The sequence below is a fragment of the Oryctolagus cuniculus genome, chromosome 7 (assembly GCF_051225735.1).
Source record: "Oryctolagus cuniculus isolate XC-2025 breed Fujian yellow rabbit chromosome 7, ASM5122573v1, whole genome shotgun sequence".
Taxonomy (NCBI): domain Eukaryota; kingdom Metazoa; phylum Chordata; class Mammalia; order Lagomorpha; family Leporidae; genus Oryctolagus; species Oryctolagus cuniculus.
In genome coordinates, this window is record NC_142873.1 from 54,999,567 (window position 1) to 55,026,601 (window position 27,035).

At 45.4% G+C, this 27,035-nt stretch overlaps 1 protein-coding gene and 1 long non-coding RNA gene across 6 annotated transcripts in view; one reads left to right on the plus strand and one right to left on the minus strand.

Moving 5' to 3' along the window:
• SLC22A15 (solute carrier family 22 member 15) overlaps positions 1 to 15,511 on the minus strand; it is an 81,558-nt gene extending 66,047 nt beyond the window's left edge. The window contains exon 1 of one of the 5 annotated variants that reach the window (XR_016237105.1): positions 14,871 to 15,511. Coding sequence is in view for 2 of the 5 variants with exons in the window: in XM_089336991.1 (XP_089193117.1) it covers positions 14,871 to 14,957 (87 nt within the window). In the remaining 3 variants the exon portion in view is untranslated. The remainder of the gene's footprint in view (positions 1 to 14,870) is intronic. The other 4 variants (XR_518141.5, XM_089336991.1, XM_002715736.6 and 1 more) reach the window with 4 other exon arrangements.
• LOC103350088 (uncharacterized) overlaps positions 14,725 to 27,035 on the plus strand; it is a 78,722-nt gene continuing 66,411 nt past the window's right edge. The window contains exon 1 of the long non-coding RNA XR_007923497.3: positions 14,725 to 14,909. This is a non-coding gene — a long non-coding RNA (uncharacterized LOC103350088). The remainder of the gene's footprint in view (positions 14,910 to 27,035) is intronic.

The following is a 27,035-nucleotide window of genomic DNA, read 5'->3' on the forward strand; positions in this document are numbered from 1 at the left end:
AAAGTCCTCCATTGTAGCCACTTGCCCCAAAGGCCCCCCTAGATATTTCTGGAGCAGGTGTCATTTTCTTTACCGCATGTAGTTATGGAGTTACTCATCTTATTTTTTCAAGGGCAGGATCTATATCTGATTCACCCTGGGACTCCCAAGGCCAAATTCAAGGGGAGGAATAAATCCAGGATGGAATACAAATCCCAGGAGCACATATTCCCATAATGCTAACTATGTGCTAGGTACTGCTGTAGGTTCCAGCTGAACAACTATTTTTTTTTTTTGGACAGGCACAGTGGACAGTGAAAGGGAGAGAGACAGAGAGAAAGGTCTTCCTTTTTCCGTTGGTTCACCCCGCAATGGCTGCTGTGGCCGGCGCACCGCACTGATCCGAAGCCAGGAGCCAGGTGCTTCCTCCCGGTCTCCCATGCGGGTGCAAGGCCCAAGGACCTGGGCCATCCTCCACTGCCTTCCCGGGCCACAGCAGAGAGCTGGACTGGAAGAGGAGCAACCTGGACAGAATCCAGCACCCCAACCAGGACTAGAACCCGGGGTCCCGGCGCCGCAGGCGGAGGAGTAACCTATTTAGCCACGGTACTGGCCCAAGCTGAACAACTATTAACACATCACACGTTTACCCAGATTGTTCCAGGATAAGCAACATTGTAGGTAAAAGAGGAAATGCTCCAATCCTCTAACTTGACACGTGTTTCATTTTGAAGGCCACCTTTATCAGGAGGAACTATAACTTGGAGAAAGGAGTTCATAAACAAAGAAGGGGTGTTGACACATACCCTTGTTCATAATCCAGGGAACAGCAAGACCTAGTTAGTCTTGCTGTATTAGTCAGTTCTATTCCTAGCAATCTGCAGGCAGAATAAGCATTTTCTTTCTTTCTTTTTTTTTATTTGACAGGTAGAGATATAGACAGTGAGAGGGAGAGACAGAGAAAGGTCTTCCTTCCGTTGGTTCACTCCCCAAATGGCCCTTACGGCTGGTGCTGCACCGATCTGAAGCCAGGAGCCAGGCGCTTCTTCCTGGTCTACCACACAGGTGCAGGAGCCCAAGCACTTGGGCCATCCTCTACTGCCCTCCCGGGCCACGGCAGACAGCTGGAATGGAAGAGGAGCAACCGGGACTAGAACCAGGCGCCCATATGGGATGCTGGCACTGCAGGCGGAGGATTAACCAAGTGAGCTATGGCATCGACCCAGAATAAGCACTTTCAACCTTTCTTATTCTTTATTCTCCCACTCCTTATAATGTCTGCCTCACCTACTCCAGGCAGGAGTATCTACAGGTGTGCACGCACATGCATACACACAAGGTCAACAGAACACATGGGGCCACAGCTCTGTCACCAGACGGATCAGAAATTTGCAGCTCTCCTTTGTAGTGTGAGCCTCAGTAAAACAGTGCTAGCCTCTCTGTGTCCTCTGATCATGTCAGTTTTGCTGTCAGTAAGAGAGAGAGAGAGAGAGAGAGAGAGAGAGAGAGAGAGAGAGAGAGAAGGCAGGAAGTAGTGATACTGCAGGATAAATGCTATGCAAGGTGCATCATGAGCGATTAGGCCAGAGAGCAATGCTTAAACTCTGCAGGCAGATTAGGTCCTGGATACCAGAGCCACATATACAGGCCAAATGGTCATAGGAAGCCAAAGACAGTTCAGTGCTTAACTAGCTAGGGGGATGTACCACCTGCACACAGAATATGGGGGTGGTTTTCCTTGGTTTGCATCTTTGGCGGTGACAATTCCATACAGCTCTCATCGTGCTCCTTTTCCCTGGAGAACAAAAATAGTCTCTCATTCTTCTCTCTTCTATTACTCTACAAATACCATGCACACAGTATTTTTGTCTAATGAATCACACCCATCAGCAGATGGGCCTTAAAGCCACAATAAGAAACCACCATCCATTCTCCTTCAGAGTGGGACTAACATCATCTCAAATAAATCATTATCTTCTCTAACTCTACCTCCAGGGAAGGGGAACAAGAGCCACAGATGGCTCACTATTTTTCCCCTTTCAATGTAATTATAATTAGAAAAATGACTAACATGCATGAGGGGATTGAAATTTTAAGTTTCAGAAAGCAAAGGTTTTAAACGCAATTTTATATTAACACCATTATGAGGTTTTATAATACTCCTCATGAAACCAAAAAAGTATCTCATAAATTATCTCATCACAGTATCTTGCACTATGAAGTCATAATTAAGTGGCATGTTTATTTTGTAAGGAGAAAAAATAATGAGATACGGAACAATTACATGTATTGGCTGAAGTTAGGTATCTAACACTAAAAGCAGGACCAAAATGAGAATGGGAGCCACCTAACTTTGGTGCCAGAGCAAAATGGGGAAAACAAAAATCCAAGATGATGGCAGGGGCTGGCAATGCAGCACCAGCAGGTTAAGCTGCAGCTTGCAACACCGGCACCCCATAGCAGATGGCTGGTTTGGGGTCCTGGCTACTCTGCTGCTGAGCCAGCTCCCTGCTAACCTGCCTGTAAAGAAGATCCCTTGGGTGACTGCCACCCAGGTAGGACACCAGGGGTGGAGTTCCAGGCTCCTGGCTCCAGCCTGGCCCAGATCCAGCTGTGGTCATTTGGAGAGTGAACCAGCCCCGATGGAAGATTGCACGCTCACGCGCTCTCGCTCTCTCTCTCTCTTTCTTCCTGTCACTCTGCTTTTCAAATAAACCTTTAAAAATGATCTTATTGTTTTTGTTCATGTTGATGTTATATACATTTAGTACTGTTATTTAATTAACTCTACTGAAAGCAGTACCTGAGCAAGACCATAATCATCTAGGCAGGATTACATGTCCAGTGGCCCCAGAATGCACCTCTTACTGCTGCTTCCTCCCCATTCTAATCCATCCACATTATGTCTCCAGATCAGTGTCCCCAAAAGTCCACATGGATCTCTTCTGGTCAAAACACAGTAAGGAATAAATGCTAAGTGTCCACTTAGCACTCCGGATCCTCCACCACATGGCCCAAATGCCAACCAGTGCACATTCAAGCTTTCTGCACTGGCTGTCAGCTGCCCAAGCACGACTTACTTACTCACTACGTGGTGTGAGAAGCACATGCAATCTGTAACCAGTATGCCTTGACCAATCCAAAGCTCTCTAACCTTCATGTGTTCTGGGAAGGCTGGACGCTAATGCTAACTCTTTCTCTAACCCGTTCCTATGGAAGTCCCCATGCAATGGTCAAAGGGAACGCTCCTCCAGTGGCCAGCAAGTTGCAGAGTGCTATATAAACAGGAGCGACCAGGGTCTCCCAAACTGTGGTGAGCAGGGTCCAACCCCTACGTCTTGGTGAGTCTGAGTTTCTGCTTTTCTAAGAAGCTCCCACAGTGCCGCTGGTCTGTGGAACAAAGGCGCAGGCTGGTCCCTCCTCTACACGTTTTCCAACCGTATTATTTCCACCTGAAACAACTTCCCATTTCTCTCGAGTGCAACCTTGAATGTGCAGCCCAAGCCAGCCGGCTTTCTGAAAGCTTAAATGAACCACTCTAGACCTTACTGCCTCCTTTCTTACTTTGCAAAGCATTAGTTAGCTACATCACTTACTGAGAAAACACTGCTTTGCAGCATTATTTAATTGTGCAGATTCAGTTTCATACTAATTTTCTAATGATTTGTCACCTCCCAAAGGAGATCTACATCTCTTTAACCCAATGCACCACTCCATACACAACAGTCTACCATATGTGTACTCCTGCCAGAATGGCAGAGCAAAAAGAAGTGATAAATTAAAAACCAGCAATTCTAACTTTGGTTTTCTTTTTTAAAGGTTGATTTATTTATTCGAAAGGCAGAGTTACACAAAGAGAGAAGAGGCAGAGAGAGAGAAGTCTTCCATCCACTGCTTCACATCCCCAATTGGCTGAAACAGCCAGAGCTGTGCTGATCCGAAGCCAGGAGCTTTTCTTGGGTCTCCCATGTGGGTGCAGGGGCCCAAGGACTCCAGCCATCTTCTATTGCTTTTCCAGGCCATAGCAGAGAGCTGGATTGGAAGTGGAGCAGCCAAGACTCAAAGCCAGCGCCCATATGAGATGCTGGCACTGCACGTGGCTGCTTTACCCACTACGCCACCGTGCTGGCCCCGAATTTTGGTTCTTACCACTAATGAAGACTCTGGACAAATTACTTTATCTTTCTCTCTCACAAGTAAAACGGGAATACCACCATTTGACTACCCCTCCTTCTGTTATTTCAGTTTAATTCTTTTGACTTGTTTTTAAGATTTATATATTTGAAAAGCAGAGCTTAGAGAGAAAGAAGGAGAGAGGGAGACAGAGAGAGATCTTCCACCTGCTGGTTCACTCCCCGAATGGCTGCAATGGCCAGGGCTGGGCCAGGCCAAAGCCAGGAGCCTGGAACTCCATCTGGATCTCCTAGGTTGGAGGCAGCAGCCCAAGCACTTGGGTTGTCTTCTGCTGCTTTCCTAGGAGCATTAACAGGGAGCTGGATCAGAAGTAGAAAAGCCAAGGCGTGAACCAGTGTTCACACAGGATGCCCGAATCTCAGGTAGCGGCTTAACTCTGTGCCACAATGCTGGCCTCAGCTTGACTTTTTTTATTGTTAGCAAACACCACCACTTCGCAGTACACCATATTATGTGCCTCAGGTGCAGCCAAGATGAATGAGATGCTGTCCTTTCCTTCAAGGCACACACACTCAAGTGAGAACAAAGATAGGTCCAAAGCTAGAACTACAAGGCAGACTGTGACAAATGCTGTGTTAGCCATAGTGGAAACGAAGCTCATGAACATATAAAGGAAGCAGATGTGAATTCCGCCTAGGGAATCAAGAAATGGTTGTGAATGTGATACTTGAGCAAGAAAGTACAATACAGCTAGGGAGTTAATAAAAACAGGACTCAGGGGAAGGAATACTTCCACAGAAGCAATGGCCCCGAATCAGAAAAGCAGAGAATATACATTTAGGGAGCAATGAAGTTATCATGGGGCTAGCTCAGCTTTTCCCAAACTTCAGCCATCTGAGTGGCCCTTGCAAGTGTCTTATTTACCTGTTTCCTGTCTGCAAGTATTTACTTAGTATTCTTTTTAAAAATCAATTTAAAAATTTTTACTTAAGTAAATCAGCATAACAGCAAAATTTTACAGCAATAGATTATTACTTGCCTGACAGAATTATAAATAAGCACAGTGTTACAATGGCAAGTGTTGGCCGGTGTGTTTTCACCTAAGGTGGGGCAGGACTGCGGAGTGGGCAGTGAAACACAGGAGCAGGTATTGTTGATACGGCCCGGCAGCTGGACCTGCCACTGCTCAACCGTTCTCTGGGTGCTCCCTCAGCTGCTCTGACTCCATGGCCAGCTACGTTTGATTCTGTGATGAAAGGCATCCTCTTCTTCAAGGCCAGGGCAGTGAGAATGACATTGACTTCTGCTGATTCTAATGGGCTCCAGATCTTACTTTCCCTTCCCGACTGCCTGCCTTACAGACTCGACCTCCATCATCCACAAAGACAACAGCTTGACAGGGACTGCTAAACCAGCCCCTGCCATGGTATAATTCATTAAGCCTCCATAAAGTTATTCATCAATCACATATGACAATACTCCAGAAAGAATGTGAAAGTATGAAATTAAAACATGCTTATTTTGCTGCAAAAAATTTTCCAAGATCCATGCAGAGTTGTTTTTAAATAATGTACAGTTGTCATGAACTTTTTCAAATCAATCCAAGTCTCCCATGTGGGTGGCAGGGACCCAAGTACTAGAGACATCATCTGCTGCCTCCCAGGTTGCATCAGCAGGAAGATGTATTAGAAGCAGATTAGCCAGGACTTGAACCCATGTGGGATGCAGGCGTCCAAACAGCAACTTAACTGCTGCATCAAACACCTGCCCCAAGAGCCAATTTCTTCTAAGACTGCCTCTGGAGGCCAGTGCTGTGGCGTAGCAGGTAAAGCTGCCACCTGCAGTGCCGGCATCCCATATGGGCGCCAGTTCGAGTCCTGGCTGCTCCTCTTCCAATCCAGCTCTCTGCTATGGCCTGGGAAAGCAGTAGAAGATGGCCCAAGTCCTTGGGCTCCTCCACCCACATGGGAGACCTGGAAGAAGCTCCTGGCTCCTGGCTTAGGATTGGCAGAGCACCAGCCATTGCAGCCATCTGGGGAGTGAACCAGCAGGTGGAAGACCCCTCTCTCTCTGCCTCTCCTTCTCCCTCTGTGTAACTCTGACTTTCAAGTAAATAAATAAATCTTAAAAAAAAAAAAAAAAAGACTGCTTCTAACAAGCTAGTACTTGAAAACTAGTACTCTGAAAACCTCCTGTTCGACACTGACTGACCCAATGCCAGTTACTGGTGTGGGGCAACTTTAAGAAATCCTCAATTTGCAAAATGGATTCAACTTTCCAGACCAGCCCTGCCAAGTGTGCAGCAAAGGCTGAGGGGTCATTTGCCAAAGCTATATTTCAGCATTTTTTGTACAAAAATAAACTGATCTCGGGGCCAGCACTGTGATACAGTAGGTTAATCCTCAGCCTGTGGTGCCGGCATCTCATCTGGGTGTCGGTTCTAGTCCTGGATGCTCCTCTTCCAATCCAGCTCTCTGCTATGGCCTGGGAAAACAGTAGAAGATGGCCCAAGTCGTTGGACCCCTGCACCTGCGTGGGAGACCCTGAAGAAGCTCCTGGTTCCTGGCTTTGGATCGGTGCTGCTCCGGCCGCTGCGACCATCTGGGGAGTGAACCACTGGATGGAAGATCTCTCTCTGTGTCTCTCCTCTCTCTGTGTAACTCTGTCTTTCAAATAAATAAATAAATCTTAAAAAAAAATAGTGCTAGTAAATATAACTATATAATGTTTCCTCCCAAAGCCTAAGCCTCCTTTAGCTCTGGTTCTAGTTTACTCTCTTTGTTAAAGACAGAAACATTGGAGCCAGTGTTGTGGTGTAGTGGGTAAAGCTGCCACCTGTGATGCCAGCATCCCATATGGGTGCCAGTTCATGTCCCGGCTTTTCCAATCCCAATCAAGCTCCCTGCTCATGGCCTGGGAAAACAGTGAAGATGGCTCATGTTCTTAGGCCCCTGCCACCCACGTGGGAGACCCAGATGAAGCTCCTGGCTCCTGGTTTTGGCCTGGCTAAGCCTGGCTGTTGCAAAAATCTAGGGAGTGAACCAAGGGGTGGTACTCTCTCTGTAACTCCAACTTTCGTATAAAAAAATAGTAGAACAGAAATTTATGCAAATATTCTGAGAAGTGCTAGCCCCACATGAGACTTTCTGCATAAATAGGATTAAGAAGAACTAAAAGGGGGTAAGGGGTAGGGGCGCCATTGTGGCATAGTGGGATAAGCCACTGCCTGCAGCATCAGCCTCCCGTATGGGTGCTGGTTCGAGTTCCGGTACTCCACTTCCAGTCCAGCTTCCCACTAATGTGCCTAGCTAAGCTTCAGCCTGGCCCAGCCCCGGCTGTTATGGCCATTTGGGAAGTGAACCAGCAGATGCAAGATATCGTTCTCTGTAGCTCTGTCTTTCAAATAAATAAAATAATTTTTAAAAAACAAAGAAGAAGAAGAACTAAAGAGGGAAAAGCCCTGCTACTTTACAAGCCAAGAGTTAGGAGCTTTTCCAGGTCTCCCACAGGGACCCAAGCACTTGGGCCATCCTCCGCTGCTTTCCCAGGTGCATTAGCAGGTAGCTGGATCAGAAGTGGAGCAGCTGGGACTTGAACCAGTGCCCATATGGTATGCCAGCACTGCAGACGGTGACTTAACCCACTATGCCACAGCACCGGCCCTGAGTGTACTGGTTTCTGTAAAAAGTCTAGAAGGCTGAGTACACCCAGATGTGAACATGGCTTCCTGCTGGAGGGCAGAGGCTCTAGTGGTGGTGTTTTCTCTTCTCTGGTCTCTCTTTTCTCTACAATCAGTGCATACTATTTGTGGAGTGTTATTCTGGTAGGAATCCCACGAATGGAGACATCAGTTTCTTTGAATGTTAGGTCAAGTCAGAGAGGAGATTCCCAAGCTGTGTGCATCTCTGGATTTGAGGGCCTCTTTCTTCTTTTATCTTAAAATGTGTTTATTTTCATTTTCTTTGAAAGGCAGAAAAAGAAGGAGAGACAGACAGAGATCTCCCATATGGTAGTTCACTCCTCTAAAGCCTGAAACAGCCAGGGCTGGGCCAGGCCAAAACCAGGAGCCCATGTGGGTGGTAGAGACTCAATTGCTTAAACCATCATCTGCTGCCTCCCAGGATATGCATTAGCATGAAGTTAGGTCGGAAGTAGAACTGTCTGGGACTTAACCAGGTGCCCTGATACGGGATATGGGTGTTTCAAATGGTAACTTAATCCTGTGCTAAACACTGTCCCAAAGGCCTCTTTCTTGTTTTTTTTTTTTTTTTCCCTAAAAATTTACTTATTTATCTGTAAGGCAGAACAAGAGAGGCAGGGAAGAAGAGGGACAGGGAGAGAGAGGGAGAAAGATGGAGAGAGAAGGAGAGAAGGAATCTTCCGTTTGCAGTTCACTCCCCAAATGACCATAATAGCCAAGGCTGGGCCAGCCCGAAGTGAAGTCAGGAGCCAGGAACTCCATCTGAGTCTTGCACGTGAGTGGCAGGGGCCCAAGTTCTCAGGACATCTTCCGCTGCCTTTCCAGTTGCTTTAGCAGAGAGCTGGACTGGGACTCAAACCAGCACTCTAATAGGGAATGCCAGCACCACAGGAAGAGACTTCACCCCCTGTGCCACACATCCACCCCAAGGTCTCTTCCTTCTCAGACTGCCTGTAATGGTGGTGATGAGCCAAGCTAGTGCTCTGGAAACCTCTCCGTCAACACTGACTGACACAATGCAATTACAGGTCCTGGGCAACTTTAAGAAATCCAAAACTTGTAAAACGAGTTAAACTTTCATGATCCAGCCGCTGCCAACAAAGCAGTAAAGACTGTGGGGTCATGTGCCATCTTGCAGCAAAGCATTCCAAGCTAGTGTTCTTTCTGCCACAGGTACATGGCTTGTCTCCTATTTGTAACAACATTTTGTGTGCTGACTTGGAAGGCAATACCTTCTCTGTCCAGGCACACTGCAGACAGTTGTGCGGGGCCTCGCTGAGCATGCTGCTGGGAGTCCGGGTGCTGCAGGAGCATCAGGCCATTTCCCAATGGACACCTCTAATTCTTGAGATGTCCCAGGGCCAAAGGAGTTCTCTAAACCTTCTAGAATCTTCCTGCATCTTCACCACCTCTCTGGATGGAAATCTGGATGTCTGACAGATTTGCAACATCATCTGCTTTACACCAGGGGGCAGTGTCTGCCCAAGGTCCACAGAGGCTTTCCTGAGGGTGTACTGGGGTCAAGCGTGGCTGTGGTCTTTGACCTGTGAGGCCGCAGCCACCTAAACTGGTGAACACCAGGCAAATGTTCCCTAGATCATCACAAATTCTCAGGAGACCCAAACTCCAGGCTACCAGCTGAGGGTTCACAGAACTAAAATTTGAGGGTAGAAGCAGCATAAAAACTTGCCCATAGCAGGTTAAGTCACCACTCTGGGCATTGGTTAGAGTCCGGGCCGCTCCACTTGCGATTCAGCTCCCTGCTAATGAGCCTGAGAAAGCAGCAGAAGAAGCTACTTGGTCCCTTGCCACCCGTGTGGGAGACCTGGATGGAGTTCCAGGCTCCTGACTTCATCCTGGCCCAGCCAGATGTTCCTCTAATCAAGTGTGTCTGTGTGGTGGCCATTTGGGGAGTGAACCAGATGGAAGATCTCTCTCTCTCCCCTCTCTCCCTTCTCTGTAACTCTGCCTTTTGAACAAATAAATAAATCTTAAAAAAAAAATACACACACACACAAACAAAAAAACCCTGCTCAAAAGAGCAGAGATCCCTCCCTGGAAGACTGGTGCGTGTTTTAGAGTCCTACCAGAGAAGATCTTGCTAATGCCCTCCATTCTCACCCAGGCTGGAGCCCTGGTGGTGGTGAGAGCAGCCCAGGCACGAGCGCTGGTCTTGTGACTCACTCGTGTTTGGTGTGAATTTCATCACTTGCTTAGGGTATGAATGTCCCATGGAGAGAGAGAGGGTGACAAATACAAGCAGGTGGGAATGGCAATTGTGCCAGCTTCCCACAGCTGATACAACTCTGCTTCATTCATCTGTGCTGAATGACCACAACCACAGACCACTTGATTAGAGCAACACTGAGTAAAAAAATGAAGAACTAGTATTCTTGCAGAGCAAACTACCATTCTCCCTTAGATGTGCCTATCCTTAAAAAAAAATTATAATGTACTTGAAAGGCAGAGTGACATACAGAGAGAGACAGAAATATCTTCCATCTGCTGGGTCATTCTCCAAATGGCCATAACAGCTGCGGTTGGGACAGGCCAAAGCCAGGCGCTAGGGACTCCATCCAGGTCTGCCACGTGGGTGTAGGGGACCAAGGACTTAGGCCACCTTCCACTGCTTTCCCAGGCACATTAGCAGGGAACTGGATCAGAAGTGGAGCAGCTGGGACTCAAACGGATGCCCATATGGGATACCAGCATCAGCCTAGAGGCTTAAGCCTCTGAGCCACAGGCTGGTCCCCATCCGTCTATTCTTTGCACATTTTTAGTTAAAAAAATTAACAAGGGAAAGCCAAATAAACGAGATTCAAGATCCCATCTACGAAAATTAACAAATGGTGGCATCTTCTATATTTGCTTCACAGATGCAGGTGCAATCTCCTTTGTCCACTCCTCAGGCCTACCCCATCCAAAGGGGCAACCAAGTTCATGAGCCAGGTGTAGACCCCTCCACGGCAAGTGCTTATACTTCTGCGTTGCTTACATCTATTCTTAAACCAAATGTGTTATTTTGGGCACTTTTGAAATTTCAATCAGACATATGATACTGTATATATCACCCTGCTTAAATTTTCATCCATATAGCTGTATATTAATCAAGTTCATTCATTTTAGCTGTTGTATTTGCGAAATTTATACCACATTTTACATAGTTCCCTCGTGAAAATCATTTAGGTGGCTTCTAATTCTTGTTATCATATACAGTGCTACAATAAATGCCCCCGTGAGCACATGTTCAGGCAGGGTGAATGACCTAGGTATCCAACACTAAGTTGTTATTTTACCAGAAGCCTCTCTTCATTTTCATCCCACCTGTACTATTAGACTGCTAACACGTTAAGTGTGAAATGGTATTTCCTAGTCATTTTAATATGCCCATCCCAGGTGACTCCTGAAGTTAAACATCTTTTCACTTATTGAAAATACAGCTTCTTCCTCTGCAAAATACCCGCCCAATCAGTGCACTTTCTAAAATGCTGCGAAAAGATACTGCATGGATAATACCAGCACACTGATAGTCCCAGGATCTGAAAAATAAGGTTGAAGTTTTTGGAAAGTTTTCCCGAAAATAATGCATTCCTAAACCAGACGAGATTCATGACGCAGCATCACAATTCCACTGGTGAAACCAAGGCCTCTTACAGGTTACATGTCCCTATCACTCCATGTCTTACTTTCTGTGCAAATTAAACTGCAATATATGATTCATGATCTGAGGAAAATAAGAGAGCTGGGGTCTCTGGCTTAGAACAAAGAAAGGCCCATTTTCATTTCAAGAATGAAAACCAAAGGACTGTATTCCCACCTTCCTCCACCGACAGCCAGGCAAACAAGTGTGCACACACACACTTGCAACAGTGCTGAGGATGGCTTCAACTCTGAATCACCATCAGAAAAGAAACAGTAACAACCTAGATAGTTATTCACATTTAAATACCACAAACAGCTCTGACCCTAGGAAAGGGCAAGTCCATTTTGAAGGTAAGAATTTCTGTAGCTGTCAAATTATCAATCTTATTGCTTATTTATAACATTTTTACATATTTTTTCTTTAACTTTTTGTTGATGTAGTTGAAAGCCACTGGCCACTATTATCAAGGCATTTTCTTCTTACAATGCTAAAGAGAAATCTGCCTCTATTCTTTATATATCCGGAAGCAGACCGCTATGAAAGTTGCCAATTGTGTTGGCAAGGAGTGTGAAAGGAAGTCTCTCGGTCGATGGAAATTGGATAGCAAGGATACTTTTGATCATCTACATGATGGCATCAATCATTCAAGAAACAGTTAACCTAAGGACTTCCACAGTTGGCTTCGCTGTGTGGTTTTGTCCTTTTAGTTTGAACTTGGATGTGTCTGACATAAGGGGAGTTAAAAGGCATTTAAAATATAATGACAGGGCATAGCGGGTAAAGCCACCACTTGCAGTGCTGGCATCCCATACGGGCGCCGGTTCAAGTACCAGCTGCTCCACTTTGGATCCAGCTCTCTGCTATGGCCTGGAAAAGCAGTAGAGGATGGCCCAGGTCCTTGAGTCCCTGCACCCAGCTGGGAGACCTGGAAGAACCTCCTGGCTCCTGGCTTTGGATCGATGCAGCTCTGGTCATTGCAGCTGACTGGGGAGTGAACCAGCGGATGGAAGATCCCTCTGTCTCTCCTTCTCTCACTGTGTGACTCTGACTTTCAAATAAATACATAAATCTTAAATATATATATATATATATAAAACAGTCCCAGAAGAGGATCACATAAAAGCATCTGTGCGGTTTCCATATCTGTGCCTCTATAGCTTTGTGCTGCTCAGCGGGGCTGAGTCGTCACCAAACCACAGATGCAGCAATGACCCCTGCAGAGGGGAGGCCCCCTCTCTGGCAGTGCTGATGTGCACTTGGTTCACACTTTTCCAGAACAATGGCAAGAAAACAGCAACCTCCTTCCATGGAAGCCAAGTCAGTGAAAAGGGCTTCTTGCTTTTCCTGCTGTTGTGGGAAGCCACGCCTCATCCCCAAGAATCGTCTGAGACGCAAGCATGTAATGGCAACTCCTAGTCCTCCTACACCACAGGCAGGCCCCCCAAAGCCCAAAACACCTCCAACCACAGACTTGGCAGAGAGGTGTCTCAGGAACTCCACTCTCACATCCAGGACAGCTTGGGGCCCTATGGAGACCATGCAGCCCAGTGGGCTGGGTGACAAACATGTGGCAGCTGACAGGGATTCTCTTCTGCTTGGACTGGAACGGCTCCTCCACTGGCAAACACACAGCTACGGGCACCTCCCAGGCCCCATCTACAAGATAAACAGTGAGTCACTCATTCTCACACTACAACCTGGTCTTTGTATGCCACATACTGACCATATGTCCATTAAGGTTTATTGAACAATTACAGCTGTGGGCTTAGAACTCATTAGCAAATGCTAACCAGTGAGGTCAACCATAAACAGGAGCAGGTGAGGTAAACTTGAAGGTCCTGAGTCCAGAACATGCCATTGGAAACAAACTTATTCCAAGTGGGGGGACAGGGGTCACGATGACACAGGACACAGAGGGTGCAGAGAGGGAGGGGGGAAACTGGAGCTGCTCAGGGAGGAAGTGTGTTCTTTAACTCTTGATTAGAACAGAACAAGAAAGAGTAGGCTTCATGGTCGCAATTTTACTTTCTGTGCATTAAGCACTCTTTTGTCATTTAGCAAGAACATTTTTTTTCTCCCTTGGAAAAGTGCATTTAAAGCTAAAGCAGCAAGCTTAAACTTCAGGACACTAAGAGTATTTCAAAAATTTCACAGAAGTGGCATCTCATGAAAAAACTATGCATGGATTGCAGCCTCATGCAGCATGTTTCTGAGCTGAGAACTGCACCTGATTCCAAGATCAATCTATCATTTGAATGATCTTTTTCTAGCTGGTGATGAAATCAATGGCTCTCTTCAACATTTTACGTACAAAGAGAATCACTAAGTCAACTCCTCCTCCCCACACAACCCTGCCCCATCTTCCTGTTGAGCCATTGCCTTATACAATGTTTTAGCAACCAGCTGCCTGGGAGTTTACCCAGGCCCATTCCTTACTTCCTGCAGAATAACCGTTAGCACCCATTGGACTGTAACTACCTGGTTAACTGCCTGCCTGCCCCACCCGCTAGAATGCAAGCTTCCAGAGGGCAGGGGCTTTCCCGCCATGGCCTTCTTGTGCTCAGCACATATTAGGTCCTCACTGTATGCACTGACTGAAGGAATGAGTAGGCTCACCATTGACATTAACATAGGGTTTGTAAATGAAATGCCTTTAGAATATTGAGAGAAGCAACGGATGTCAACAGGCCATTTAAGTTGGCCAAGGAGGAGCAAACGGCCTGGCAAAGCTAATCTGTGGCCACCTTTGGCATATGGAACCTACGTTTTTAGGTTGGGGTGTGCAAGTAGGGTCTGAGAATTCTCAACAATGAGGAAGGGTACCCAGTGTTGTACCCACACACTGTAGACGGCATTCTCCAGCTTATAAACGCCTCAGCGGGCCGGCCTCGGGGCTGAACCACTTAACCAGATGGGGCACCGAAAGCTCCTGGAACAGGGAGCCCCGTCCAACCTTAGGAAAAGCTGCCAAGTGGACACCCAAAGCTGGAGGAGGCCGCCCTAGATGAACCTTTTGTCTGTGGGTTACCGGGGCTGTGTCCCAGCTTGCACAGTGACAGTGCCACAGGTAGGGGACAAGCCCTGTCATATTAGCAGCGTCTTTTAGGAAACACCTAATGCAAATAATACAATTCTGCGTCCCCTCCTAACCAGCCCATGGCCTGAAGTACTTCCCCCTGTACACTTACTCCACCCCTCATGGTGGCGGCGTAGGGGAACCCGGACGCACCGAAGAGGCCCGTAGACCTCGGCGCCGCGGGGCCCACGCAGGCCATCGCGCGGCGCCCGCCACGCCCGGGCTGCTCGCAGAGCCTCGGCCTCGGGCCCCGCGGTCCGGCCGGGAGAAGACGCGTGGCGGAGCCGGCGACCTCGAGCAAGGAAGTGGGGCGGCAGGGGCGGCACGGACGGACTCACCTGCAGCAGCACGGCCAGCAGGAAGCACAAGTACATCTGGTAAATACCCATCTCCCCCACAGCCTGGAACGCCTCCTCCACCTCCATGGCGGGCCCCGCGCGCACGCGAGTCCTCAGGCGCCGGCAGCGGCGGCCCCGCCGCGGCGGCGGAGATGCGAGCGCGGGCGGCGGGGCCGGGGCGGGCCGGGGCGGGGCGCCTGCGCGGGCGGCGGGGCCGAGGGGCGGACCGCGGCGGGGCCGGGGCGGGCAGCGGGCGAGCGGGCGAGCCGCCCGGCGGCGAAGGGTGAGGGGGCGCTGACGAGGCGGCCTCGGGGCTTCCTGTTCAAAAGTCTCGGGGCGGGCGGTGCGTGCCGCGCGGAGCCCGAGGCCTGAGGAAGTGGGGCGCGCGCGAGGCGTCTCGGGTGGAGACGCCCCGCGTGGGATCCGCAGGGCGGATCCGCGTTGTTTGGCCTTTTGCGCAAACCCGGGGACCGCGCGGGCGCGGGGAGTTCCAGAACCTTCGAGGCAGGCACCGTGCTGTGCCGCGTTTCCCCGCAGGCCTGCCCGGTGGCTCAGCGCACAGGGGCCCGGCCCGTGACGGCAAAGCCGTGAGGTAGCCTTGAAGGAGGGCAGGTGCGGTGGGCCAGGCTTCAGAGGTGAAGACACAGGTTGAGCAGGGGCCGATGTGCCCGCAGACCCCAAAGCTTGATTCTTGGTGCATTTTTAACAGCCGCATAGTCCAGCCCGAGACCCCGTCCTGGTTAATACTGACGAGAAATGGCTGCCGGCTGGTGTCCTTGTCTTGCCAGCGACCTAGCTGTGCTTCTAGAATTCTCCATGGGTTATGGTGTCTGCTGTAGAGTACTGGTAGCCTACCCTTTACTGGCCACCTTCTTTCTTAGGGTAGCAGTTAGAGGAACGCCCACGGTAGTTGGATACCATAAACTGTCACGAGAGAGTTTTATTTTTGCTCTTTCAATGAACACTTTCTCTATGGGTTTTCCTGAACGAAATGCCTTTCTTGAGCTGTTTCCCGGGACTTCTGGACATGATCAGATGTTGAAGTTTAACAGATATTTTGTTTTTATTTCTTAACCTGATCCTGTTATTTTTCCTCCTTGAATCTGATCACCTGGTATGTTATGGCTGTAGGGTTCTGGGTGTTGAACTTCATTGGAATAAGTTCTGCTTGATGGTGATTTTGTTATTTACTGCTGATTTTGACTTGCTAATGTTTTGTCTAGAAGTCTGCATCTGTGATTGGTGAAAGGGGCCTATAATTTTCTTCCTACTGCTCTTGTTTGAATCTGGCAGTAAGATTATAGTAGCTTCATAACATGAGTTGAAACTCTCCTTTTAAGCCTCGGGATTTAGCTTACTGTAGGGAGAGAGAGGGATTTGTATGGCTTTGTGTTTCTTCTCGAATCACTTTTACTTATTTTTTTCTAGTTTTTTTTTTTCCTTAGAAATGTTTCTATTTTGTTTGGTTTTTCTATTGTTTCTGGAATAAACTTGTTTACATTGTTCTAGGGTTTCTAAAATTAATTTTTAAATTTGTATTTAGTTTCTTTATTTAAAGGGCAGAGAGATAAAGACTGAGATCTTGCATCCGCTGGGTCATTACCCAAATGCCTGCAACAGCCAGGACTAGGCCAGGCTGAAGCCAGGAGCCGGAACTCCCTCTGGCTCTTCCTGGCAGCAGGTGGTGGGAACTCTGTGAGATGCTTGAGTCATCATCTGCCGCCTCCCAGGGTGTGCATTCGCAGGAAGCTGGAATCAGAAGCAAAACCAGGACTCGAACCCGTGCAGTGTGATATAGAAGGTGGACTTACCCAGTTCTGCACCAAATGCCTGCCCCTTTCCTGAAGTTTTTAAGAATCATATTCCAACTGTATTTATGTGCTACTTTTTGTTCTTTAAGTATTACTCATTTTTATTGTTCTGCTCTTACCATTTTTACCATTTTTATTGTTCTGCTAGAGGTTGTCTGCCTTATTTTTTTTAAAGAACCAGTTTCTGTTTTATAATTTCTTCCATTATCTCTTTGTTTACTAGTTTGTGGATTATTTGAATTCTTTCCTTTTTTAATCAACTTTTGTTACTCTGTAGTTCTTCTACCTAGGTGATAGGCTTTCAGCGTGCCCTTTTAAAGTATAATTATATGGAAAGCTGTACATTTCTTTTAAATACTATTTTGCTCTATCTCTTATGTAGCACTTCTGTTGTCCTTAGTTTTTTTTTTTTTTTTTTGACAGGCAGAGTGGACAGTGAGAGAGAGAGACAGAGAGAAAGGTCTTCCTTTGCCGTTGGTTCACCCTCCAATGGCCGCCGCGGCTGGCACGCTGCGGCCGGCGCACCGCGCTGATCCGATGGCAGGAGCCAGGAGCCAGGTGCTTTTCCTGGTCTCCCATGGGGTGCAGGGCCCAAGCACCTGGGCCATCCTCCACTGCACTCCCTGGCCACAGCAGAGGGCTGGCTTGGAAGAGGGACAACCGGGACAGAATCTGTCCTTAGTTTTAAATATTTCATGACATTGTAATTTCCTCTTTAACCAGTGAGCTACTTTTAATGCTTTTTTTAAAGTTTCTAATTAAAGGTTGTTGCTGTATCTAGCCCTTAAGTTGTTGATTACTGACTTAAAAGATGATATTAGGTCTTGGAAATGAAGCTTGCTTAAAACCTACTATGTGGTCATTTTTTAAATATGTCCTTATGATTTGAAAATAACATATAGTCTGCATTTGTTGGCTACAAGATTTTCTGTAATAGATCAAACTGGTTAATTTTATTGGAGTTTTCTGTTATTGAATTGGATATATCAGCTTTTAAAAAAGATTTATTTATTGGAAAGATAGATTTACAGAGAGAGAATCGATGTTCCATCCACTGGTTCACTCCCCTAATGGCCACAATGGCCAGGGCTGTGCCAGGCCAAAGCCAAGAGTCCAGGACTTCTTCCCAGTCTCCCACATTGGTGCAGGGGCCCAAGTGCTTAGGCCATCTTCTGCTGCTCTCCCAGGAGTATTTGCAGGCAGCTGTATTAGAAGTGGAGCAGCTGGGTCGCTAACCAGCACCCATATGGAATGTCGGCATCACAGGTGGTGGCTTAAGATGCTGTGCCACAATGCTGGCTCCTATTATCAGTTTTTAATAAATGTGTCAACATCGTCTGAAATTTTTACTGTTTTTGAGCTTTTATTAAATTGTCTCTTTATATCTCTGTAGGCTTATAATAGTATTAACAGATTGATTCCTTTTATCATGAAGAAATAGTTCTTTTCATGCTTTTTGTCTTCATTTTTATTTTGTCTGGTGCTAGCATTGCATCATCCCTGTTTGTTGTTGTTAATATATATATATATATATATTTTTTTTTTTTGACAGGCAGAGTGGACAGTGAGAGAGAGAGACAGAGAGAAAGGTCTTCCTTTGCCGTTGGTTTACCCTCCAATGGCCGCCGCGGCCGGCGCACTGCGGCCGGCGCACCGCGCTGATCCGAAGGCAGGAGCCAGGAGCCAGGTGCTTTTCCTGGTCTCCCATGGGGTACAGGGCCCAAGCACCTGGGCCATCCTCCACTGCACTCCCTGGCCACAGCAGAGAGCTGGCCTGGAAGAGGGGCAACCGGGACAGAATCCGGCGCCCCAACCGGGACTAGAACCCGGTGTGCCGGCGCCGCAAGGCGGAGGATTAGCCTAGTGAGCCGCGGCGCCGGCCCTGTTGTTAATATATTTTCTTGTAATCTTTTTATTCTTATATCAATTTTCTGTTTCAGTCCTTTCAGTTTTGTTTTGTTTTAGTCATATTTGTGGAAGATCTTTTTTTCGTCTTAGTTGATAGTCTGTTTTTTTAATACCTGAGTTAAATCATTTATATTTATTGTGAGTGATTTAAAGTTATTTCTACTATCTCATTTTGTGTTCTCTAGTTACTATCTTCTTTCTTTTTCCTTTCTGGCCATCTGTTGAGTTATTGAAACTTTAAAAAAAATTTTTCATTTATTTATGTATTTGAGAGACAGCAAGAAAGAGGAGAGAGAGAGAGAGGCAGAGAAAGCTCTCAACCATTTGTTTACTCCCCAAATGCCTGCAAAGGCTGGGGTTGGACCAAAGCCAAGGCCAAGAGCCCAATTACTTGATCAATCACTGCTGCTTCTTAGGGTATGTATTAGCAGAAATTTGGAGTCTGGAGCAGGAGAACTCCCCTAGGGAATGCAGTTGTTGCTAACCAAAGTCATGACTGCTAGGCTAAACAACTGACCCCAGACTATTTTTATACTGCTCTCTCTCTCTAATTTGCTGTTCTGGGGTTATTTTGGTAGCTACTGCATTTTTAGCATGTATAGAACTACTCTTTCTACAATGTTTGTAGTTATTTAATTTGTCTATCCCATTTTTAACCTGGAAGAGAAATTACACAAGACTGGAAAATTTTGTTAGGTGAGTGAAGAAGTGACGATCATGAAACCAACAACATTATTGTAGAAGATTAGTATGAAGTTTTTTGATTAAGAAATAATCCATTTTTAAGAAAAAGAATCCAAAACTCAGAAATAATAAAAAAGCAAAAGAAGGTGGTACATTTTTTTCAGTGTAGTAAGTAAGCATTATTTAACGAGCTTATCCCAAGATAATCAACTTCTATTTGACTCTGCTATTTACCATTAGTAAGAGCCCAGATACTATCAAGTTACAGGCCAACTTGTAGATTTTTTTTATGGTAGAGATCTAAATGATTATGTTCAATAGGAAATATAATCTGTGGTCTCATTGCCTTATAGGACATTAGCTTGTTTTGGAGATAATCTAGCAGTCCTATTCTAATGTCTTTTTCTGTAATTAGCTATCTCCTTAAATGCTTTTAGAGCCAGCATTTTCATCTTACTGGTTCCCTCATTTGTTGTTGAATGGAATAAAGCCTTTGCCAGATTTATTCTATCTCAGTGCAATTGTTATTGTTTTTAACTTTTGAAATTTCTTCTTTGATGTCATGATGTGTGTGAACAATAATTATGTTTTACTATTTTATATGACATATAGTTAAATTACAAGTGTCAAGTGGAAGTCGGACTATTTCATCTTCCTCCCTGAAAATCATATACTCGAAGTGGGTCAAAAGCTCTTCTGTATATTCAGTGTTTATTCGCCTATGCTGAAACGTATATGCCATATGCTACTGGTCATCGTGACAACAGAAAGTGCAACCTGCAAGGGTCTGAAATGAGGTCTGACAGGTTATTAGAGGTCAAATACTCAGTGCTAAGAAGCTGAAATTTTTTCCTGCAGGTGATGAGGAATTACTGAAGTATTTGTTTTCAGTTGGAGTGATACGATTTTGGAAACAGTAAGAAATGTGTATCACACTGTTTGAGAGACAATCAGAGTGACCCAGGCAGACCTGCTGAGAGCTTGAACCTGAACAACAGGAACAGAAAAGTGAAGTCAACTTTTAAGATAAAACCTGGAAAAATCAACAGTGACTGCATTATGTAGACAAAAAAGAGGGAAAAATCAAGAATGACACCATGTTTAGTCATGGTAGCCACACTGGGAAAGTAGAGGGGCTATTAGAGGGAACACAGGAGGAGGAGTATGTTTTTGTGACAGGTTGAAGGACCTGTGACAGCAACGGTGGGAACAGACATTGCTTCTTTTTTTGTTGTTTTGTTTTGTTTTTGACATTGCTCTTTTAAATGGCTGTTGCCCCTTTAAGATCCTGCCCTTCCCCCTTAACCTATCCAGGCTCCGGCTGGATTTCTTTGCCCTAATTTACAATCGGTGCCAGGGCTTCTGAGCATGCGCTCAAGGAAGAGCTAGGCTAATTAAAGCTCTCCTGAGGTTCAAGGTATTGCATCTGTGGCTCTTAGCAAAGAGTTCCATTTGGAGAGCATATTTCCCCCATCTGACCATTTTTCCCTTTTTACTTCCTTTTAAGTCTTTTTCTGCCATACTTTTATAGTATCTTTCTTTTATAACTCAAAAGTAATGCACATCTGGGTTGTTTGTTTCTAATAATAAAAAAATAATATTTAGAATACAATGTCTATCAAAACACCATCTTTGGTCCATGGGAGAAAAAAAGATTTAACTTGTTTGTAAATTCCATAGAGCTTTGAAGCAAATATAATCAACCATTTTCCTCCTTTTTTAGAAAGCCTGCGCACCTTAACCACAGTGTCATGTCTTTTGTTCCAATGATAATTTGGCGTGCCAGATGGCCACTGAAATTTGGTGTGTGAGGTAATAGACTCTTCATGTATGTTACGTGTTATTTCAAATCCTTGAAGGATTGGTGTTCTTTACTAGCCCAAATGCGCCTGAAGGGACTGCCTTTTTAAAAAATCTGAAGGATGTTCCCTCTGCCTAAACCTTCATGCTGACATAACTCCTCCTTGTCAGTATGTCACGGGCAACACACCTGAATAAAGATAGCCCAACTGCACATACTTCTGTCGTAGTAAATTGCTATCAGCACAGCAGATATGGTAGGAAGAAACAGATCCCAAGGAAACCACGTTTTGTGGATGGATGTCTGGGAAAAGGAGCAAGACAAAGGGAGGAGGAGAAGCAGAAAGGAAATGGAATTCACAGTGCGATAGATGTGTCTCCATCTTCTGGCCTCCCAAGCCAACAACTACCCTTCGAACCACATTGCTAACTAAGTGTGTGAAAAAATATACTAAAATAGATCCAAATTTAACGTGGAGAAAATGGCCATTTCCAATCTCAAACCTCAGCAGTAAAACGAGTATAAAAAGAGGTAGGCCTAAAATGCAGACATTTTAAGATAGACAGATTTAAACTCTAAGGGAAATTAGTCATTAATTGTGTTTGAATTTAGATAGTGGAGTGTTTTGCTTGCTTATAGTCCAGTTTTACATGTTTTCTAAGAGGTTCTGAGCTTAGATAATAGGGCATTCATTTAATTCAACAAATTCATTCCTGAGTGCTCATCTTTAATGAAAATGCCAGAATTGTTATTGTTTTTATTGTTGTTGCTGCGGCTGCTGCTGTTTCATACCTAGGAGAGTTATGTAACTAGGGAAAACAAACTGAAATGATGAATGTGCTATACTCATGGGGTCCATAAATTGAGGATTCACTAGGATGAATGGAAATTTGCTCTGTACAGGGACCAATGCTTCAAAGTTCCCCAGGATTAAAATAGGGATGCTTAAAGGAACAATCTGAGACACTTGAGTTGGCTGAGTATTGCACAAGGATGATGATAAGCGACATATCAAGAATCTCATCAACCCCAGCTGGGCTTTTATAAATTAAAACCAGCAATTTACATTGCTTTCAGAACATAGGAAGCCAAAGTAGATTTCAGAGAATCAAGTTTGATACACCTGATCTCAGGCTCAGAAAGGAGAGATACAAATCCCAAACCATTCTGAAAAATCTTCGTCCATCCTGCAGAGGTAGAGTGTTAACCAGATGAAGCCCTTCGCTTGTAAGCCTTTTCATTTTTGGTGGCAGTATAGGATGGGACGGGTAGGGTGAGAGCAAGGAGAAGGAGCAGGTTGGAGATTGCTGGAGTTGCACGCTTGCTGTATTACTGTATCATGAAGTCAACCCCCAATCAAAACACAGCAATGTGAATCAAGTTGTTGATAAAGGAGGATGGTATTTATTAAGTCCTCTTCAGTCTACAGGCTCTTGCTTCTGTGGTTATCTGCCTTAAGAATGTAGCCAAATCTCATCTCCCTGTAGTAAAAGTCACTCGGTAGAAAGTTAGACTAATGCACAAATTCAAGAATTTGCATGATTTTCAAAACCAAATTAATCCCTGATTTACTGGCGTAGTGTTAATTTGAGCCAAAAGATCAAACAGCATTTTAAACAATATAAACTCATCTTCGTTAGCAGTCTTCATTTGCATAAGAAGAGTGTCATCTTCTCAGCCAAACAGAGCAAAGCAAATCCTCCTGCAGAGAATCTGTTCCAGCACAAGCCTTTATTTCATTTTCCACTCCTACAGATAATCCACAGTAGCAAAGACTCTTTCTTCACCTTTTTTTAGTCCCTATGGCCTTTAGCAAATCTAATGAAAAGATACGGGTTTTCTCAGAAACGGTACAAGAAAAGGTATATGCGTATACATGGTCACACATAACGTTTTCAATGCCTTTTTAAAAAAAATCACCAAGTCCAGCCTTTGCATTATAAGAATGACAAATTATAAGGCTCTGGGAAGTTAATAAGTTTACAATGATCAAGGAACGCTCCATGGGGCCCGGTGTTGTGGCGTAGCAGGTTAAGATGCTGCCTGTGACACCAGCATCCCATGTAAGCACTGGTTCATATCCCGGCTGCTCCCTTCCCAATCCAGCTCCCTGCTAACATGCCTGAGAAGTCAGCAAAAGATGACCCAAGTCCTTGGGCCCCGGTACCTGTGTGGGAGACCAGGATGAAGCTCCTGGCTCCTGGCTCTGTACCATCCAGCTCCTGTCAATACAGCCATTTGGGGAATGAACCAGATGATAGAAGATGGATCTCTCTCTCTCTCTCTCTCTCTCTCTCTCTCTCACTGTAACTTTACCTTCCAAATAGATAAATCTCAAGAAAAAAAAGAAAGGAAAAAGAAACATTCCAAAAACTATACCGTGGATGACAGAGCAGGACATGAAACCAAGCTCTGAAAAGTTTGAGCTGGTTTTCTTTTTCCCTACCTGAAACCCCTGTCAGGTATCGGCCCCATCTCTGGACCACTTTTTCTTATTTGGAAATATGAAGAACAACTTTGTCTTTGCAACATGCTTGTACTCTGATTCATTGGTACACACAATAAATGTGTCCCCAGATGCACAGTGATTTTAGGACTGAAACTTAAGCTGAAGGAAGGCTCCCCTCCTTCCTCCCAAGCCAAAAGCCTTACTTGAGCATATGTAATAGCCCAACAATGTGCCTGCCATCACAAACACATGCAGAAGGATCTCTCATCTGCTGTGTTTGAACCCGAGAATGGAGTCGTCTTGTAGCTTTCCTTTGTGGGTTATTCTGTACTCCACAGCAATTCTGCTTTTGACCTGAAAAACCGGGCCATGGAGACTGCACCATCAGTCTGTCTCTCACTGGGCTGTGAAAGTCTAGCATATGGCTAATTACAATTTACACCTCCTTACATGTCCTAACAACCCACTAACGGCTGCGTTTCCCTTTGGTTTGCTGTTTGTCACACTTTAAGCAGCCAGAGCAGTAAACAATTCCTCTAGAGGTAGTTTTTTAATCTCAGATGATGATGGAGGAGGATGCTATTCTGTCTGGATTGTTAATGATGTATTCTCAGCCTGGTCTGTTCAATGACTGTGTTCCTAACGATGGGACATTGGCCATCTACAGCATCCTGGTGACCAGCTCTCTATCTTCCTCTATGGTAGAAACATGTTCATTAAGGAAGAACTAAGGTAGGTAAAGGGAAAATAAAGAAAATGAGATCGTAGGGACACAATGCCTATGGCATAAAATAAATGAACAGAAATAATAATAAAGATATTTGAAGTGAGTCATTTTGTTTTTATGTTTTTATTTTATCATTGTTATTTTCAGCCCTGAGTATTTTTTTAAAGATATTTATTTGAAAGAGAAAAACAGAAAAAGATCTTCTATTGTTAGTGCATTCCCCAAATGCCCAAATGCCTACAGTAGTTAGGGCTGGGTCACACCAAAGCCAGGAACCTAGAGCTCCATCCAGGTCTCACATGGGTGGCAGGAGCCCATGCACTTGTGCCACCATCTGCTACCTCCCTGGATGCATTAGCTGGAAGCTGGATTGGAAGCAGAGTCCCTGGGACCTGAACAGGCACTCTGATACAGGGTGCAGGCATCCCGAGCAGTGGCTTAACCTGCTGTTCCACAGTGCCCACCCTAACTTCATGTATTTAGGAGACTAAAATGTTTTCTATTGCAAGGAGATGGGAGCTCTTAAAACAACATATAATAGATAGTGCTTTACAGTTAATTTCATTTTTAATTTGTTAGGTATTAAAATGCAAGCAGATAACTAGACATCACTTAAGCAGAGAGGTTTCCATGTAATGAAGTGGCTTGCACAGGGAGTAGACGTTCTGACATTCGATGTTGGAGGTGGAAGGGCAGGATGGATTTTGTCCCAGGGCACTCTGCTGGCCCTGCCGACAGGTGACCAGCTGGCAACAAACATGAGCATGACAGCTTGGTGCACTCAGCTGAGACCTACGTTTCTATTTTCCTTTATCCAGGGAGTAGCTAAAAACGTGATCTGTAATTCCCCTACTAACATGTGGCACTGCAGGAATAAATGAGTTTTCAAGTAAAGATTCTAGATAGAAATATATCCCAACAATTTAGAATTTTAAAAGAAAAGTTTCATTACAGGTTGACTGTCCCTTATCCAAAATACTCGGAGCCAAAAGTGATTCAGATTCTTTTTTAAAATTTGGAGCCTTTGCATGTACATAATGAGATATCTTGGAGATGAGACCCAAGACTAACCCCAGAATTCACTTATGTTTTATATATAACTTGTCCACATAGCCTAAGTGTAATATACAATATTTTCAGTGCACCTGCCTTTTGATTGTGACTTGGCACAGGCACATCAGGTTGTGGCTCTCAAAAAGTTTCAAATTCTGAAGAAATTTGGATTTTGGATTTTCAGATTAGGGATTCTCAGCCTGTAGTAAGGTTTTAGGAACTAAAGTGATTTATGGACTAGAGTAAAGTAGGCCCCATTAGTTTTCCCCATGTGAATACACTGAAACAGAGTTCAAATTTCAAAATTCAGCCTTAAGGTCAATGTTAATGCAATGAATCTGGCCAGCGCCACGGCTCACTACGCTAATCCTCCGCCTAGCGGCGCCGGCACACCGGGTTCTAGTCCCGGTCGGGGTGCCGGATGCTGTGGCCAGGGAGTGCAGTGGAGGATGGCCCAGGTGCTTGGGCCCTGCACCCCATGGGAGACCAGGAAAAGCACCTGGCTCCTGGCTCCTGCCATTGGATCAGTGCGGTGCGCCGGCCGCAGCGCGCCGGCCGCGGCGGCCATTGGAGGGTGAACCAACGGCAAAGGAAGACCTTTCTCTCTGTCTCTCTCTCTCACTGTCCACTCTGCCTGTCAAAAAAATAAATAAAAATAAAAAAATGCAAAATGCAATGAATCTGCTTAAGGGAGACCTGTACCTCCTTGTTAGGGATACACAGGTAAGAAAAGTTGGCCCTTCTTTAACCCTAAATGTGACCTAAATCCAAAAGAGCTGAGTTAGAGCCACAACATTTTCTGTATTTAGAGAAGTTTGAACTTGGTAGGGATCTGTGAGCCCGAGGAGGTATCAAAATGGCAGAAAGAGGGTGCAGCAGAAGCCTGTTGAACCCCTGATCATAGATGTGATGGGACCAAGGATGTGTTGGTTATTTCCAGAGTAGATTCATGGTTGAGACCAGGTTACCCACTCACTGCATAGTACAAGATCCCAGCATGCATCCCTCTCCAAAGACACCTGCAACACCAGGGAAGGCATGGAAAGGCAGTTGGTTGGCCTCCATCTGGATCTCCCAGGTAGGAGGCAAGGATTCAGCTGCTTGAGCCACCACTTACTGCCTCACAGGGTACACCTTAATAGGAAGCTGAAAGCAAGAACACAGCTGGGATTCAGACCCAAGCAATAGGATGCAAGTGTCCCAAGTGGTGGCTTAAGCACTTTACCAAATGCCTAGCACTTTTAAAAACATTTTTTCATTTATTTTTATTTATTTGAAAGGCAGACATATGACACACATACACACACACACACATACAGAGAGAGAGAGAGAGAGAGAGACCCAAAACTTTATAGTTTCACAACAGAAAGTGCTTCAGAAGTCAACAAAACAACTTTGGTTTTGTTTTACATCAGGAATCTCTTTTGAAAGGTGTTGTGGTAAGCATTGTGGTACAGGGAGCATCCAATCCCAATATTGGAGTGCCTGTGTTCAAGTCTTTTCTCTGCTTCTGATCCAGCTTCCTGCTGATGTGCACGTGGGGAAGCAGCTGATGATGGCCCAAGTAGTTGGGCTCCTGCCACCCACATGGGAGACCTGGATTGAGCTGTTATAGGCATTTGGGGAGTGAACCAACAGATGGAAGATCTCCCTTGCTCTCACTCTGTCTTTCAAATAAATAAAAATAACCATTTGAAAAATGAAAGGTGTCTAGAAAAGCTAAGCTTATTTG